The sequence below is a fragment of the Glandiceps talaboti genome, chromosome 12 (assembly GCF_964340395.1).
Source record: "Glandiceps talaboti chromosome 12, keGlaTala1.1, whole genome shotgun sequence".
NCBI classification, from domain to species: domain Eukaryota; kingdom Metazoa; phylum Hemichordata; class Enteropneusta; family Spengelidae; genus Glandiceps; species Glandiceps talaboti.
The window spans coordinates 8,691,746-8,711,224 of NC_135560.1; the positions used below are offsets into that span (position 1 = coordinate 8,691,746).

Consider the following 19,479-nt stretch of genomic DNA (forward strand, 5'->3'; position numbering starts at 1 on the left):
TTGTAAACTGGAATGTAACATGACATGTACACACTTTACAAATAACACCCAATAAAACCTTAAATTACAAAAAAACAAAAACATCTCTACTCGTCTATCATAAATTAATCAAAATATTGTACTTCATTTCTTGTGATGTTCTACCTACTTTTCAAGTTGTTCTTTACGACTTCTGCTGTTATTTCTTTCATCTTCAAATGCACTTTCCAGTTCACGTAGTTGTTTATTCATCATATCAATATTGATGTTTGCCTCTGAGTGGGCTGATTTTTCTACTTCCAGTGCCCCCTCTAGGTCACGAACTCTGAGCTGTACAAAAAAACAATGACAGATTTTGTCAAATATTTAAGGACCACAAACTCTGAGCTGTACAAAAACAAGACAGACTTTGTCATATAGATGTATCTTTTAGAAGTCAAACACTGCTTGGTTTGATTATTGGTAGCATCAAAATTGTCACTCAGGAGCCCATATATTCTTAGTAATTTGAACTCTGACTGACTTAAGAAGTCAACCTCTCTTGACCCCAACTTACTGACTGCAGCTGACAACAATCTTCCTACTACATATCATTTGCCACAATTTTCTATTTCCTGAAGAAAATGATTTTCCTGGGAGATTTAAACAATGGCTTAGGCAGCATCTCCTCCAGAACATCCTGATGTGCTAACAATGAGAGTTGTTTCACGTTTGCAACACTGTTGCATATCAAACTATATAGTATTTTATGGGCCCCTTAGTGACTATTTTAATGCAATTCATAATCAAAGCAACCACTGGTTGACTTCAAAGTCAGTTAGAGTTCAATTAGACAGATCTTCATGGACAAGCTTGAATTCTGCTTTGCACTGTTCAAACTTATCTTATTGGACTCTAACATATACAGGGAACTTTGAGCTGTACAAAAAACAAGACAAATCTATCCAAAATTCTAAAAGGTCATGAACTTTGACCTTTGAACTTTGACAAACTACAATAGTTCAAAGGTTATCAGCTGAAAAACTATATCAAGATTTTAAGGTCATGAACTCTCATAAAAACCTTATAAAATCAAATTAACAGACAGCAATATTGAAGTACTTGGATGTGTAATTTACATTTCTAATTCATTTGATTAACCCAGCTGATGAATCTATTTTGCTTGTGATCAGAATTATAGAATAAAATAAATGAGAATATTAAAAAATTATCAGACAAAATCAAAGTCTCTTTAGTATACTGCTGACTGTAAACCATGGCAATGAACTCACCTGAACTATTTCAGAGTTGAACTTGGACTCCAAATGTGCAGCTCTTTCTGCTTCTATGTTTTCTTCTAAACTTTTGATTCTGTTGATAGCAACCTGAAGAATTCATATTGATGATTAATGGATATAATCAAACCAAAACAAAAATATGAGAATTCGTATATTAAAATAAATGTAACTATAATTAATAAAACAAGACTTTTCAGCTTGTTCTTTGACAAAGCTTGAGAACCTCCAATACTCATATACTACAGATGTACTATAAAATAATACATCCACTGTAGTCTTTTTTTTTAATAAATAAAAAATATATTGTATCCAAATCACTCATATACTCCAAAGAATTGTTACATGGTAACAATTTTATGTACAACAAACTCAAAGTAGTTAAATTGTAACATAATTACTTGTAAACATATTCAAAGTACTGTTACATTGTAATCTATAATGTGACTGGAATGTTGATGATAGATACATTGTATCTAATTAATCTGTACCACACTAATGTATAAATATATTTATACCCCATTGTATACTCAAGTATTGTTACAATAATGCTACAGGAATGCAAAGGATATATACACTGTATCCAGATAATCCCATCATATTAAAATGTATAGATACACTGTATCCAAATATGTTGTTATATGCTCAAAGTATTGTTACATTGCCAATAATGCACCTGGAAAGGTATATACATTGTATCCAAAAATTGTATCACATTAATGTATAGATACATTGTATTCAAATATACCCTGTATTTTCAAAGTATTATTACAAAGTAACAAAATAATTGGAAATATTTCAAATCAAATTTGAATAATTCAAATGATAAGTTTACAATACCTCTAATTCCTTTTTGAGTCTTTCTTCTCTCTCAGCAGCATATTCTAAATCATTCAGTTGTCTCCTGACTGTATCTGACTGAGTATTCCTTTCAGTTTCAAGATCTTGTATTTTGTCTTCAGCATCACCATACAAACTGAAAACGGTAAATTTGGATGTGAATATTTCGTTTCAAAAGTATTTGACTAGAATGATTTATAACAATTAGTTAACTCCATTTGTTGATAAGGGTTTTTTGAAGGTACTAGTTTTCTGACCTTTGAGTCAAGAAATGGTCAATACAGTGTTCTATCATACAAACAAAGTCTATGTTTTTACTACCAAGGAGTGTTTGTTTGTACAGAAAAAATGACAAGTAGGAAAACAGGACTAACCATTATAAATATTTTGTAGATAGTAATCAAATTATCTACCATACGGTCAATGTTAAAGACTAAAATGAGTATTCACTAAACAGATGATCTACCAAAATGTCAACATTTGAATTAAAATGATCATTTCTAAACTAAATCATGTACCAGACACCATGATGATCACCACAAGTACCATTTCATTCACTATTTGTTATGTTACGGAGGTCTGGAATGCCATCAAATGGTGCAAAATTCTTTAGTACAATTCACAATACATCGAACAAAGAAAACAGGAACAAGACATTATTTCATCCTTGAGTGAACCTACAAATACTTCTTGGCGGATAGAACCAGTCAATAAATGGTACATTTAACCACAGATAAATATGGCACAGCTGTGTGATGGTTGGGTCAAGACTATACTATAGACATAACCCAACAACTAGTCTGCGAGGTACGACGTGTCATGCTACCCTACCAGCCTACTAGTACTACCTGAAGAGATGGTCAACCCTAATCCTGCCATAGCCATCACCTTTTCCATACACTTGATCTGAAGAGGGATAAACGATGGAATGACACAACGTATTTACAGTCTACCCTACAATAAGTCATCAATGTTTTTATTTCGCCGTCACTTACTTTTCTTTCTCCTGGAGGCAAATGTCAAGTTTGTCTTTTTCAGTCTGAATGTAGTCTTGTTCAGCATAACACTTTGAGATAATTGCATCCTGAAAATAAAATAAAAATGTATAAAAATAAATTATTTTTGTGAAAGATGCATGGTGGATTAGGATTAAAATTTGGCTGTGAAAAACAGTTGTTTGGCAGAGGTGGAGAAAACGATAGTCCTAAACAATATAATGATCCATTTAATCCGTATGGTTTTGACAGATAAGATAGTACTAATCCAAGACCATGGGATGCAGACATTGGGGGTTTAAATATGGGTGGTAAGTAGGTAAAATCTACCTGAGTTCCCTACTCAATTCACTTTACTGCGGTTCCCAAGCAAAATTCTGGAATTATGTATGGAAATCTATATGCCAGTTTTACCTCATTTCCTTCTCTCTGTTACTGGAATTCCCAAACCTTGACATAAACACTGAAATATTGTACTAATATCAAAGTTGAATTTTTCAAACTAATCTGAATAATGTCAAATATTTTTTTTTAGATCTAAATTTAAATTTTTTCTGAGTCAATAACTTTTACCTTTTCATCAATAATTCTCTTCAGTTTCTGCTCGCCTTCCAAAGCTGTGGCCTGATTTCTGTCAGCCTTTCTCTGTAAATCTTCAACGAGATCTGTCAGCTCAGCAATTTTGTCTGCAAAAGAAAGCCATCATGGAGTAATGGAAATCACAGTATTTCATACGTATATAATAATCTATGCACAGAAACCCATAACAGAATAGTGAAAACTAAATTGGGTTATGTAGCTGTGAATCAACAATAGAACTCAGTGTACCATGTGTGGCTTTACCTTAGCAATGTAGGTATTCATTGCATTTAAGTGTTTTAGCAATAGATTATGACATATCACCATAGTTACGAGTCATTGTCCTTGCATTATATCAATGGACAGAAAGAAATATATATTAAGCCTCATTTGAAAACGCTGAGCAAAGCATGTCCATAAATATTTATTTGTGGAAATAACCAGTCTGATCCTGGGCCAAATTCCAATTCAAATGCAGTAAAGGTGACATTAACTTAATATCAAAGATCACTTAAGGTCAAGGGTCAAATGTCATGTGACATCATAATGATTGATGAGATTGCTGTTATAAAGCATATCACCCCAGACTGAGAAAATTGATTGTTGCCAGGCTTTGTTAAGAAAACAGACTGCCTTTATCACATCTTATTGTTAGATCTAAATGGAGGCATATCTTCAGATTAATGAGAAAGTTGTAAATTTTGTGACAGGGTTTGCACAACAATGCGGACATTGAAATTAAACACAGCTACACAACACCTGGTTTGTAGTTTTCTAAATCTTTTGCTAATAGTCACACCTAATTCACAGATGGAATGAATGAGTTTTAGATGGTTTTCTAAATCCCTGCAAGCAGTTACACCCAATTCCCCGTGAAAATCAACCAAGCTTTACAGTTTTAAGTAAATAGTTACACCCATTTCAAACTGAAATCACTAAGTACTGGAGCTTTCCAACTTTTTTTGCAAACAGCTGAAACTCATTCAAAGTTAGCTTCAACTGATTCAAAACGTTCTAAATAAAATACCATTTTATTATCGTTAATTTAATCTTTTTTCCATTTAAATTCAAAGTAAAGCTTTGTACTAAAATCACTGCATATAGTTACATCCCTTCCCTTACGTTGTTCTGATGAAGATCTGATAACAGTAACAGTTTTTGTTATTTAGTCACATAACTTCAAAATGAATCAAAACATCAGATGAATAAAAACTTTGCACTCGTTTATAATTTACCATTCCAAAGTGACAGTATTTCACTGTCAAATGTTTCACAAGTTAAGTTTAATTCATGTTCTGTACAGGGCTGAAATAGGGCGTTTTGCTTGTTTTGGGACAAGTGATTTGAAGTATTGGGCAACTTCAAGGGTTTTTGGAAAGTACTTGTCCCAATGACAAGTAGAATTTCTTATGGTTTACGATTTTAAAACCTCTCCTCACTTATTGTAATATACATAAAACTTTCCTGTACCCACAGAAACTTTCAAAGTGGTATTTTAACATATGAATAGAAGGATATGAATGACTAGTCTGCTTAGATTTCAAGAGTTTACCCAAACTGGAAGTAATGTTATGGCAACTCACTTCGTAACAAACACTGATCAAGAGGGACATCTCAATCAAACATTTCAATAAAATTTACAACAACAAAATATTCACTTCGTGGACAACTACTTTCTGATTTGGACATATTTTTTTTAATTTCTACTTGTCCACTGGGCATGAAATTTTTTCCATTATTTCAAGCCCTGCTGTTATTGAATTCTGTTGACATGGTATACTTATATACTCCAAATTGCAATAATTCACTGAGGTGGGTACAGATCACAACCATGACAATGAAGTCTTGAAGTGTTGTTATTTAAATTTATTTTGATAATAGAAACCTTTCCCCCCTAGAGGTATAAACAAAATAAAGACATTGCATACTGCTGTCCCCACAACGCCAACCATGTCAATTTGGGGTGGTTATATCTTAATTTAAAGTGGCAATGTGGATGAGGATTGGATGGATTTTTAATTTATAAAACAAATTTATCCTGGCTTCCTACTTGAGAAATCAATGTGAAACAACATTGACTAAGTCTGTGTTTGTAACTCTACACATTGCAAAAAGCTAAAAAATGTAATAAAAAAAAGAAAAAAAAGGTTAGAAATGGAATGGATTCATGCACAAGTTCTTGTCATTTTTAGAAGTTGTTTCTTCTTCTTATCCATGCAGTTTAGATAGAGAAAAAGTTTCAACTTTCAATGAATGATATATATTAAGATGGCATAACCCAGAAACATAGAAATAAAAAAAAATAAAAAACATCAACGTTAGCAAACTCTATTTTGAAAGGTTTATATTCAGGACCATAAAGTTTATTTTGTTTGGCCTATTAAAGTCACTACTTCATGTGGTACTTATGGATACAGATGTACGCAATTCATATAATGTGAAAGAAATCAAGGTTTTTTTTACCTTTGTTAGATGCAATGACAGAGTTGAGTTCCATTTCTCTCTGTGTAGCATGCCTTTGTTCTTGACCGACGTTCTTCTTAGCAACTGTCAATTCATAATGTATGCTTTGTCTATTAGCCTCTCCTTTCTCCAGCTGTGCACGCAGTTTAGCAACTTGACTATGAAGTCTGCTGGTCTGTAAATGTACAGTCGACTTGATGTCAATACATGCCATACTTGATTCAATGGTGCTGGTATGATAACAAGGCATGTGTGTTTTAGCACCACAACAATTTATTAACCTTTGAATAGCCACTCTACATGCAATTACCACCCTATGTACATACTACCCATACCGACACCTTTATATTAAAGGCACGACACAGTTCTAGGACCATATCACGTACATTCTAAACTACCACAATAGTTCACAATACATCTATTTCTAGGTCAAGTTATTTGTGGAATTTTATACCAACAAAACATACATCATTTTAAAAATCATTTCATAAAAGTTTGCAAATAACAAAATTTATTGATACAACTAAAGAAGAAAACACTAGTTTGACAAAAAATTTTACTTTCAAACATTTCATATCTTCCCCCTTCCCCCTCCTCCCGTCCCCTCCCACACAGTTTACACATCAACAACAACTTGGTAGTTGTGGAGAAAGTTTGCTTAAAGTGTACACCAGTAGTAACATAAATTTGGCGCACTTGGCTGAGTTTTGAAAATACCAGTCACAGAGCATACAAATACAGGCATTGTAGTGAATCAGTTCAACAATAGGCCATATATCAACCTATCCAACAATTACAACAATAGAATGGACAAACTTAATAACCACTGACCAAGAGTTAGTAACACAGGGCCAAACTACAATGAACCACCATGCAAGGGAGTAAATGAGGACTGTGAAAGACCCCCCAACCCCCCTCACTCTTCCTGGTAACCTGGACCTCATTACTAAAATTACTAAAATAACAGTACATGTAAATACTTAAGATTACACTACTATCTCAAAGTTTTGAGAAATTTCAAATTAAGAAAAGTAAAGGAAACCAAAAGATGTTGTCTAAATTAACGAAAAGGGTTTTGAAAAATGTACACCAGAGTCTGTCGGAAGTAAGCACATTAATGTTTTCTCTCTAAATTTATCTTGATTATTTCAGATCAAAGGTCATTGACTTAATTCATACAGGTTAATACCTACAAAACCTACACACATAGTCAAGTGCCAAAAATCAATTGTAGTGCTTGCAACAAAACATGGCCTTTAAACCTTGGCAAGGACAAGGAACAAAAATGCTCTGCAAGCTGCTAAAAAAAAATCTCTTAAGTAGTCTGAGATATGTGGCTTTGATATTTCTGAGGAGCAAAAGATTAGATTTGAAGGGGATGACGTTGTATCCTGGGATTATCAGACATAAGACACATCAAAAGGATCAGCTATCAATATTGTCAATCAACACATGTATGTATGCATACCTCATCATTGTTACTGCTGGTTAACTCAACTTTTTCTCTCTCCAGTTGGTTGATTTTTCTTCTGAGCTGAGCTGATGTCTCTGAAAGGTAATCGCACATTGGACATGGTCTACGTCTAAGACTGTCCATGGTTGTTGGGGAGATTACGGCTGTCATGCTGTGTACTAGGGTACTCTACGCTCTACACTATGTCAAGTCTACCCGTGCAACGGTCCAAGTATGCACCCACTATAACAATACTCATTTGCATACCATTATGTGACCCTGGGTGTCACAAGCCGTTGCTATGGACACCATTACAAGAACTCTACGCCATTATATCATTCTGGCATCAGTATGCACACCCTAATTCCTTGACATTTTCTTGGCCTGAGTCCCATTCATTGTAAAACTCCACAACAAAATAATGTTAGGTTGTACTTAGCACACAAACTGTTCTGTTGTACAGTAATACAACTTTTGTGTTATAAGTTATCACAAAAACTGTTAACATTTATGCTCTTGTGTTCCAAATAAAAATGTTTTGTACATTCACACAAAAACTTGTATGTTGTACTGCAACATATAAACTGTCATGTTGCACCCCAACATACCACATAAAGTCATGTTTACTACAACATAACTTTACACATTAACTGTCATGTTGCACCCCAACATACCACATAAAGTCATGTTTACTACAACATAACTTTACACATTAACTGTCATGTTGCACCCCAACATACTACATAAAGTCATGTTTCCTACAACATAACTTTACAAATTGTCATATTGTACCCCAACACAACAGTCATATTTACAAGTCATAACTTTACTCATTAAAAGTCATGTTTACTACAACATAACTGTACACATTACAATGTTGCATCCCAACACAACATACCACATAAGTCATGTTTACTACAACATAACTTTACACATTAAAACTGTCATGTTGCACCCCAGCATGACATACCAGTGCATAAAGTCATGTTTACTACAACATAACTTTACACATTAAAACTGTCATGTTGCACCCCAACATGGCATACCACATAAGTCATGTTTATTACAACATAATGTTTACACATTTACACATTAAGATGTCACACAACACATGTATTACAGCACAATAACAAAGCAATAAAAAGAGTTGACAACTACAAACAAGATTGATCAAGAAATGCATCAAATAATGAGTAACTTTATGAGAAATAACACTTATTAATCATTAACTGAAGTACAGATGATGATGTAATAAGACATGTCAGTAACAACAAATATACAAACATTTCAGGAAAGAATTTTGGCAGACAGATTCTAACGTCAATTAGTACAACAAAACTGATTTAACATTCAGAAATGTCATAAAATGGACAATGATTTGTGTTTATCTGTTGTTTTCAGGACAGCAGATAAGGAGCTACAGCTACAGGAAGATACTACATACTTTACAGCAAGATTTTTCTAACATGAATATTGTCAACACATTGGTATTTGATAACATTGCAATCAAGTGGTTGACCAAATACACATTCTAAGTTTGTACAGTAAGCCTGGAACTGCTAGCATAAGTGTAGTGGAAGACCACTACTGGTTCCACTTGTATGATGGTATGTATGTCAACAACTCAAGGTACAGGCATTGTCTCTGGTATGGAGTTACATCATACCATATGAATAGAGGTACCTCCATATAAACACAGCTGGATTTTACATTCATGTTCTGTCACTGTACTATTCCATTCGGGAAGTACCTTCTTACCCATCAAATCATAATGGAATCACCCAATGCTGATGTCAGCATCACGACCACAGGACATAAATAAACTTTCAACCAATCATATCACTTTAAAAGTTTGATTGGCATCCAATCAACACACATCCCTGCACTCAGAAAAAGTACAGACAGGACTATTGAGGGCAGTCTTGTCTTTGGTGTTGAAGGTACAGAACCAGACTCAATGACATATGTATAATCATTGTTTCTAGAGGGCAGTCTTCAATCGACCCACCACAGTTCCACAACACAGAAATATGAGGAGTACATAGAAAAGTTTGACACTACCTGATTCTTCAGATGACAAGTACATACCCATTTCAGAACTGATTTCATTCTGTAGCTGTTTGACCTGAGTCTTAAGTTGTCTGGCATGTTCTTTCAATTTAGCTTCTTCTAATGCTGGTGATGGAGTCCGTCTGTAAGCGGAATATCCATCAAATGGACTTCTCCTGGACTCTCTATACTGCTCTACACTATCATCCTGCTAGGTTAAAATAATAACAATGGTTTATTTCCAATTGTTGTGACCTAATCATCAAATTACCATGGTTACATTACTTTAAAAATCCATAAAGGACGAAGACACTGCTGGCAACTAAAATGTATGGTAACATGACAATGGAAATATTACAATGGCGAAACCCACTAGGGACAACAGTGCAACAAATTGACATAGTAGACAACTGGACTGATTTCTTTCTGTTTAGTTCTTACTGTAAAGTTCCTAACATTACGATTTCTTGTTGGGTACTTGTGATTTATAAGTGCTGGAACATGGTGATTGAGTTTGTGGTCTGGTTTTAACACTTGGGAAGCAAACTTGCGACAGATATTCTGACATTGAATCTGACTTTAAAATCAAACACACCAGTAAAGACATGTAAATAATGATATGACTTTGGTAATCCAAGCTTCAGTTTACTTAGATAGGCACACACTAAATCTATTGTTCTTCAATGTGGTAGATTACACAAGTGGGTGATAGCAATTCCCCAGTTGTATGAATCTAATCACTCTGTGATCAAGATAGTGTAAACATTGGAAGTCCTAAAACAGTACACTGTAAGTTCATAGAACTCTGTCAATAAAACTCTGTGATGCCACCCTACTGAGACTATAATCAAACATCTATTCAATATCTTATCACCGTTGTATCAACATGTTACAACAATAGTTTTAGTTTGTGTCTATCTTGGCAAACCGAAGGCCCAATTAAATAACACATCTAAACATACTTTCAACAAAATTGGTGGTCAGAAACATTAGCTAAAAACAAACTCCATTTGTATTTGAAACTTTGTATTGAAAAAGAGTGTTTCTTAAAAGAATTAAAATGTGGTTGGAACTATCATAAATTTATGAAGGAAGTGTAAAGCCTAGAGGAAAATAATTTTTTGAACACATTTTAATTTTTGAACACACATTAAATTTAACTTTAATGGGTTGTATGCTCCTCAGGGAGTTGACTGAGGAAGCATATAGGGCCATTGTGCTGCTATTGATCCATGCCAGGGGTAATAATTATGAGTGCCTTGAGCTCTCAGGAGAAAAGGCCTATTATAAAGTCACATTTAATTGCCCCATAAGTTGACCATAAATTTAGAAGATTTCAAATGAAAAGTTCCACTCATAGAACCAAAAAAATTTTCATTCATATCCCATCAGTATCGTCAGAAGTATACGATAATTGGTTCATCTAGGACAAATTAGCCTTGTCTTTGTTCACGTTTAAGTCTACTTCATTCAGATATGGCACTACACTGTGCACAATTGTCAGGGGACAAGCTGAGTTGATATGTTTTGGGGGCGCAATTTTTGCTATTTAAAGGATTATCTCTGAGTCAACACCAAAATCACATACTAGTAAGGTGGAAAGAGAGCAAAAATTCAAAACATCAAAACATCAAATTGTCAGTTAGGATGACAGAATAGTGTAGTAGTGATAGTCCTTCATGTCTACAGGTAAGCTATGACCAAACTGAAGTTTGATTTAAATTTGAGTTTTAGACAACAAACAATCATCAAAGTTCCTGCAACTGTAAAGCAATTTTCCATGCAACAGGGGCAAGATGTATGTCCTATACAGCCATTGATGCTTATTATGCAGTTTGAAACTTTGCATGAATGTCCCTAGTTACAGATTAGGTTTTTGTTGCGTGGAACGCAACCCCAAGATGCACATATGTGAGGCTGTCACTCTTCAAGTCACTATAATTCAAGATTCATTATGTTTGATGGAATTTTGGAAACACTCTGTCATTTCAGTTTGACTCTGTCATGTCAGCTTACATACATGTAGTAGTGCTTACATACATGTAGTAGTGCTTACATACATGTAGTAGTGCTTACATACATGTAGTGCTTACATACATGTAGTAGTGCTTACATACATGTAGTAATGCTTACATACATGTAGTGCTTACATACATGTAGTGCTTACATACATGTAGTAGTGCTTACATACATGTAGTAGTGCTTACATACATATAGTAGTGCTTACATACATATAGTAGTGCTTACATACATGTAGTAGTGCTTACATACATGTAGTAGTGCTTACATACATATAGTAAGTAGTGCTTACATACATGTAGTAGTGCTTACATACATGTAGTGCTTACATACATGTAGTGCTTACATACATGTAGTAATGCTTACATACATGTAGTAGTGCTTACATACATATAGTAAGTAGTGCTTACATACATGTATTAATGCTTACATACATGTAGTGCTTACATACATGTAGTGCTTACATACATGTAGTAATGCTTACATACATGTAGTAGTGCTTACATACATGTAGTAGTGCTTACATACATGTAGTAGTGCTTACATACATGTAGTAGTGCTTACATACATGTAGTAGTGCTTACATACATGTAGTAGTGCTTACATACATGTAGTAGTGCTTACATACATGTAGTAGTGCTTACATACATGTAGTAGTGCTTACATACATGTAGTAGTGCTTACATACATGTAGTAGTGCTTACATACATGTAGTAGTGCTTACATACATATAGTAGTGCTTACATACATATAGTAGTGCTTACATACATGTAGTACTAGTAGTGCTTACATACATGTAGTAGTGCTTACATACATGTAGTAATGCTTACATACATGTAGTGCTTACATACATAGTAGTGCTTACATACATGTAGTAGTTCTTACATACATATAGTAGTGCTTACATACATGTAGTAGTGCTTGTACATACACGTAGTAGTGCTTACATACATGTAGTAGTGCTTACATACATATAGTAAGTAGTGCTTACATACATGTAGTGCTTACATACATAGTAGTGCTTACATACATATAGTAATGCTTACATACATGTAGTAGTGCTTACATACATGTGGTAATGCTTACATACACGTAGTAATGCTTACATACATATAGTAATGCTTACATACATGTAGTAGTGCTTACAAGTTACATACAATGATACATATAGTAGTGCTTACATACATATAGTCGTGCTTACATACATATAGTAGTGCTTACATACATATAGTAGTGCTTACATACATGTAGTAATGCTTACATACATGTAGTAATGCTTACATACATATAGTAGTGCTTACATACATATAGTAATGCTTACATACATATAGTAGTGCTTACATACATATAGTAGTGCTTACATACATGTAGTAATGCTTACATACATGTAGTAATGCTTACATACATATAGTAGTGCTTACATACATGTAGTAATGCTTACATACATGTAGTAATGCTTACATACATGTAGTAGTGCTTAGATACACATAGTAGTGCTTCCATACACATAGTAGTGCTTACATACATATAGTAATGCTTACACATACATGTAGTACTTGTAATACTATTAATAATGAAACATTAGTAGCTTACCTTGGCATCTTTCTGTGGAGTAGTAAACATTGACTCTCCACTCACATTTAATGCTGAATCCATGGTTGTAGATTTTTTATTATCTGGTTGTGTTGTGTTAGTAATTCCAGTGGTAGGGATGACAGGGTTAGTAGAAAGGGTCGATTCACTTGTTGTAGCTGACATCATTTACATACAAATATCTTCTGACAGCTGTAAGATGAAAAGAAACAATGTCATCAAAATTAGTCATTGCAGCCTTATTTAACCCCTTCAATACTGAAAACATTCCCGCCAAAATTGTGTGGACAAAATTCTTGTTTTATGTAAGTTTTTGGCATATATCAACTTCATTTTAGACTGGAATTAAAGAAATGTTACTTCCTAATAAAGCAATATTATTGTAATTATGAAAATATTCATATGAATTGGGTCCCCATATTATTTAAAACTTGTCTCTAGTCATGAAAGGGTTAAGTTATTATAATGCTGTATTAGGAGAAACAAAGTCATTGGAAACACTGATATTTCAAACATCTAGAAGTGCATGGATTTTAGCTAGATGTAAGTGTAATTCATGGAATGGGTTATTCCATAAATGTTTTTCAATAAATGATGTTTTCTCATCAGTCATTGCTGTGTTATGAGAAACAACGTCATCACAAACACTCATATCACATATCTTTTGGACTTTACTTCTGAAAGAGGAAGTATTACTCCTGAAATGTCAGTTTTTTCATTGACTGCAGCCTGGACAGGGGATAATATCCTATTTCAAGTGCTTTTGTTGTTGAATTATAGCCATTGCTCTGTGGGAGAAACAATGTTATCATAATGCACATTCAAATTGAAAGGAAATCAGTTAATAATTGCTATTTCTAAAACTCCTATTGCTGTAAATGATGTGAGGTCAAAAGGGTCAAATTTTGATTAATTTACTTCTGAGTACAGTTCTTATTCTGCTACGGTTTTGAGTATCTCTAAGGGATGATCGCACAATGTTACACATACTCAATAAAAAAACCTCCCCCTTCCCCTCCCCCTAAACGAATGTTTACAAGTGCGACATTGACATGTTTATATATGATGTAAAGTATGATGAAAATTGTAGTGGTCACACCACTATGATCATTGCAGTGTAAAAATATAGTATTAAACACATTAAAATATTAACAGAAACCCAATACCTATCATGTATATATTGTATATTTTTATCTCGACACTGTGTGAGAAGAGCCTTTGGCTCAACAGTCTATCGAGTTTAAATAAAGTCTAATAATAATAATAATGTTAGCAGTAAATTTATCAACATCTCAGTAGCAAATACAGAACCTGCTAACATTGAAGGTATGAAAGATTTCTGATTTGCGTTGGTTAAAAATGCAAAAATGAAGTCTCGTAATCAAAATTGACACCCTCTCTCTCCCTCCCTCTCTCTCTGCCTCTCTGTTTGTCTGTCTGTCTGTCTGTCTGTCTGTCTGTCTGTCTGTCTGTCTATCTCTCTCTATCTGTCTCTCTCCCTCCCTCTCTCTCTGCCTTTGTTTGTTTGTCTGTCTGTCTCTCCCTCTCTCTCTCTGTCTGTCTCTCCCTCTCTATCTGTCTCTCTCTCCCTCTCTCCCTATCTATCTATCCATCTCTCTCTCTCTCTCTCTCTCTCTCTCTCTCTCTCTCTCTCTCTCTCTCTCTCTCTCTCTCTCTCTCTCTCTCTCTCTCTCTCTCTCTCTCTCTCTCTCTCTCTCTCTCTCTCTCTCTCTCTCTCTCTCTCTCTCTCTCTCTCTCTCTCTCTCTCTCATTCTCTTTAAATGAACAAAGTTTGTTTATTGAGCTTGTGTGTCAATATATTGTGATCATCCCTATTAAATGTTGATAAGTTTTGGGTGAGGTGAAGTCCATACATAAACTATATATGGAGTGAGGTTATTCTAAATGAGGAATTAAATCAATCAAAAGTACTACTCTCAAAAGTGTTTGTAATGGTTTTCTAAACCTGTGATCAACAGAGCTTCCTACGACTGGAAGGAGGATGCCCCACCCTGACCCACCCCCACCAGCCATTTCATGGCGCTGCAGCTGGTTGGCCCCTTTTTTTCTTCATTTTTGCCTTCTACTTTTAAATTTATGGAAAACCTTGGTTTCCACACAATCTATATGATGATGTTCACAGACAACATTTGCAAGCCAAATAGCTAAGTCTCTGGACAAATCTTTATATAAAAAATTTGCCCAGAGATTTAGCTATTTAGCTTTGGCTTTGTAAAAACACTTGAGCATAAGTTAACAAAAGACTTGCAGTCTATTACATGTACTTAATAAAGACTTGCTCTTGAAAGTCTGTTCAGATTCACCTAATTTCAATATAATTTTAATGAACTTAGAGTAACATATTATAGTATGTGGGTATACTTTCAATTATCTTGTGAGATGGCAATATGTGACGTTATTGTGAAACCTATTAATTGTGTATGAGTACATGTATGCGTGTGTGTGTGTATGTGTGTATGTGTATGCATGTGTGTGTATGTGTATGCGTGTGTGTGTGTGTGTGTGTGTGTGTGTGTGTGTGTGTGTGTGTGTGTGTGTGTGTGTGTGTGTGTGTGTGTGTGTGTGTGAAATATTTCTGAACCCAACCAAGCCACCATCATTCCAATCCCAATTAGTGTAAAATAAAATTGGGTGTTCTGAAACACAAACTACACCAACACTTTGATAACAATTATGATTCGGTTTTAGAAAATTATCAGGTAATCCATTCAAATATCAAACATTAGATGTACTGGTGAAAAAAATACATCCATGATTAATTAATCTATAAAGATAACCTTTTAACAGCAGGATTCATATATTGCTCTGTCTACTGTTAAAGTACTGTAATGATCAGTGGATGAGGTGTACATTGTATTCACATACAACTATATTGCCCTTATATGACACATGACCTGTAAATATATTCAGAATATTTAAAGTTTGTGATACTGCATTGCGTTTTACTAAATATCAGACAGTGGAACATTACAAGGCAGCAACATTTCAAAAATGTTTCTCACTAAAATTCAACTCAATGTCTTATTCAGTGTGAATTCTATAATGTTCATCTCCAAATTCTTACTTACCTGTATGAAACATGTACTATTTATAATCGTTACTACGGTTGTCAACTTCAACATATACTGTAATACGACACGTTTGGTGGCAAAGGTTTTCGTAAACTAACAACGGGCTCTGAAGTGTCCAATTCCTTCAGTTGACCCCAGCATAGATTTTTAAAAGAACCGCCACAAACAATCGTTCTCGTCACAACACAGTTCGAACGAGTACACTTTACATGAACATATGTGTCAATCAATATAAACTGATGGACACTATAGAGAATCTACGGTTCAACAGAATTCATCAGACGACTAATGACTTTTCTACAAGCCTTGCACTCCGTCCAAGCTGTAGGTATGGTATCCTGGGTCTGTTACACCAACTGAATAAAGTTGAAACTTGTTGTGACTTGCTTCGTAACCGATACTACGTTGGACGTTTAAAAATTCATGTGTTGACGAGCTTCTAATGCATTCCTGGCTACCCTGGAGTTGCGTGGCATCCCTTTGCATTAGCAAAACGACGCTGAAGTGAAATCGTTTTGGTATTAACTTTTACAAGCGAGAAATTCACATCAAAACTTACCCGTGTCTGTGCAGCATGACAACAACTTCTGAACTTCATGCGCGCCGCCATATTGTTGGCACTAAGTGTGTAACGGTCATAAACAAAGGTTTTGTTATGCAAATTATAAAATCAAAACACTTCACGAGTTTTTCCTGAATAAAGCTTCTGTTGCATCTGCAAACTGTCTTCTTTGTTGGTAAATGCCTATATGAAAATGCAGTCGACTATTACATAGACAGCGACAATTGTCGTACAGTACACTATGTATGAACACCACCAGAGTCCAGTATATATGTCGCCCTCTATAGTCAATATTAGCTCTAGTATTTTGTTTTTATTTCGTCGTACTTTGTGTTCAGAGCGGTGGTGTTGGTCAGTTTACAGAGACGGAGAAGAAAGAAACATACCATCATAGTCCCCCTCTCTACAGAGGGACTGCAATACTATATTTATGCATGTAGAAAGAGCAATACACTACCAGTTTATAATCAGAATTACAGTCTAGTGTTGAAGCACGAACAGACGTAACTACAAGTTCTGGAATGAACACAGTATTAGGTGCCTCAACATGCTCAAGTTTCAACACATACATCATGTGTGTTGAGTGAGTGTGTGTGTGTGTGTGTGTGTGTGTGTGTGTGTGTGTGTGTGTGTGTGTGTGTGTCTCAATAGCCAAGTGAATATGTGTCTGTGCCTTACTATCTCTTCCTGGGTTAAAATGTTAAACAATATACCATATAATACTGTACTGAGAGTAAAATTGAGGTGCTGGACAATATTTGTGTACTGTATGGCTTTTAATAATGTGTATGGTTTGAAATTGTATGCCTCTATTTCGCCTCCATCATGTCCTTATTTTCAAAAAAGTGATCACCATGGGAGACTCCCTCCCACCAGCAATCACGGTATGCTGTTTCTCCCCAAATCAAGATGGACGGGGAGAGCTCTGATGGTCAAGTATCTCCAGGTATAAGTTACAGCTCAATGTGAGACCTCACCTTGCAAAGCCCCCATCTCTGTTTCAAGAAATATTTTATCATGTATGGATGCTCAGAGGTCGATTGCAACTTATTTAATGTAGTGTACCAAACAATTTTACAAGGGGCACAGGTGCTTGTGTAGGTGGGGGCACAGGTGCTTGTATGGCTGGGGGCACAGGTGCTTGTGTAGGTGGGGGCACAGGTGCTTGTGTAGGTGGGGGCACAGGTGCTTGGGAAGTTGTTATATCATATAGAGAACTATAACAGTTGGGATGAACAGCAAGCAATGGAGTCTCACTGAACAGCCTGCTGACCTCATTGTTGCTACATAATTATCTATGATAAAGCAACTTTACGAGCACATGTGGGTGGGGTTCAATCTGATGGAGGAGTATAGCTCATCTCTGTTCTTTACCTGTATGTTATGTTTATGTTATGTTATGTTTATTTATTAAAGTGTCATGTGTGGACTTACCCATAGCCACACCCAGCCCCTAGGGCTTACAAGACACTAAAGTAATACAAGTCTTTAACTTATGAATAAGTAAGCGTACATAATTAAACATTGTACATAAATTCCTTTCTCTTACAAAAAGCATCACTAATAAACTTTGCTTGGTCAAATGGCGTGGTTGTCATTAAAAATTCTAGGTTTTCGACAACGTCTCTTGTGTTAAAGTGAGGAGATATTTCCCTAGCTTTTGAAAACAGAAACTCTCGAAATTCATGATAAAGTCCACAGTGAAAAAGGAAATGTATCTCATCTTCAACTGCGTCTTTGCAGAAATCACAAAGTCTTTCCTCCCTGTCTAAATTAGAAAATCTACCAGTTTCAATTTTTAAAGGAAGAATACCTAGTCTGAGCTGAGCTAAAAGTGATTGCTTACCACGTGACAAATTATACGTTAAATAATTTTCCAGACCATAATGTTTTTTGAAAGTAACATATGTTTTTAGCTTAGGCTTTTCTTTCACATTAATTTCCCAATTATTACCATGAAAGGTTCTCAGTTTTTCTTTCACAAACGAAATATTACATGTCTCCATATTATGAAAAATTCCTTGTAAACCAATTTCTGTAAATAATTTCAACATATCCTGGGCCCAATTTTTGAATTTAACTCGTAGTCCCATAAAAACACTTGTTTGGTTATCCTGTTATCTGGCATAGATAATAAACGATTCCATAATCTGGCCATATTAAGCTGGTGCCTTATCAGACAACTGTCCCAGCCCATATCTCCATTAACAGCAAGTATCGGAGCGAATTTATGGACACCGAGAAAATATCTCATAGCCCGATTTTGAATGGCGTCACATTTCGACTTGGATTTAAAGCCCCAAATGCCAGAACAATAATCCAATATTGGGGCAACACATGAATGAAAAAGAGTTGTGAAAGTATTATACCTGAAATCTTTAAACCTATGAATTTTTAAGATTATTTCGTTCCATGTCAAAATGTGTCTGCTGTCGACAGTGCACTCACCCTGAAGCAGAGCAGAAATCAGGGATCGCTTTCTCCAGACCTTTATAAACATTCTTACATTGACACCTTTCTATGTTAGATTATTCTCACTGGAGACATCCAGTCTTACTTGGAGTATTTAAGATAAACTAGT

At 35.0% G+C, this 19,479-nt stretch overlaps 1 protein-coding gene across 2 annotated transcripts in view; it reads right to left on the reverse strand.

Moving 5' to 3' along the window:
* LOC144443428 (coiled-coil domain-containing protein 171-like) overlaps positions 1-16,956 on the reverse strand; it is a 38,203-nt gene extending 21,247 nt beyond the window's left edge. For both annotated transcript variants that reach the window (XM_078132900.1, XM_078132899.1), the window contains exons 1-10: positions 16,896-16,956; positions 13,245-13,436; positions 9,672-9,840; positions 7,599-7,678; positions 6,131-6,305; positions 3,662-3,774; positions 3,089-3,177; positions 2,094-2,229; positions 1,251-1,343; positions 149-309 (exon numbers count right to left, since the gene is read on the reverse strand). In XM_078132900.1, coding sequence (XP_077989026.1) covers positions 149-309; positions 1,251-1,343; positions 2,094-2,229; positions 3,089-3,177; positions 3,662-3,774; positions 6,131-6,305; positions 7,599-7,678; positions 9,672-9,840; positions 13,245-13,412 — 1,184 coding nt within the window. In that variant the 5' untranslated portion in view covers positions 13,413-13,436; positions 16,896-16,956. The remainder of the gene's footprint in view (positions 1-148; positions 310-1,250; positions 1,344-2,093; positions 2,230-3,088; positions 3,178-3,661; positions 3,775-6,130; positions 6,306-7,598; positions 7,679-9,671; positions 9,841-13,244; positions 13,437-16,895) is intronic.
* Between the last annotated feature and the right edge of the window lie 2,523 nt (positions 16,957-19,479).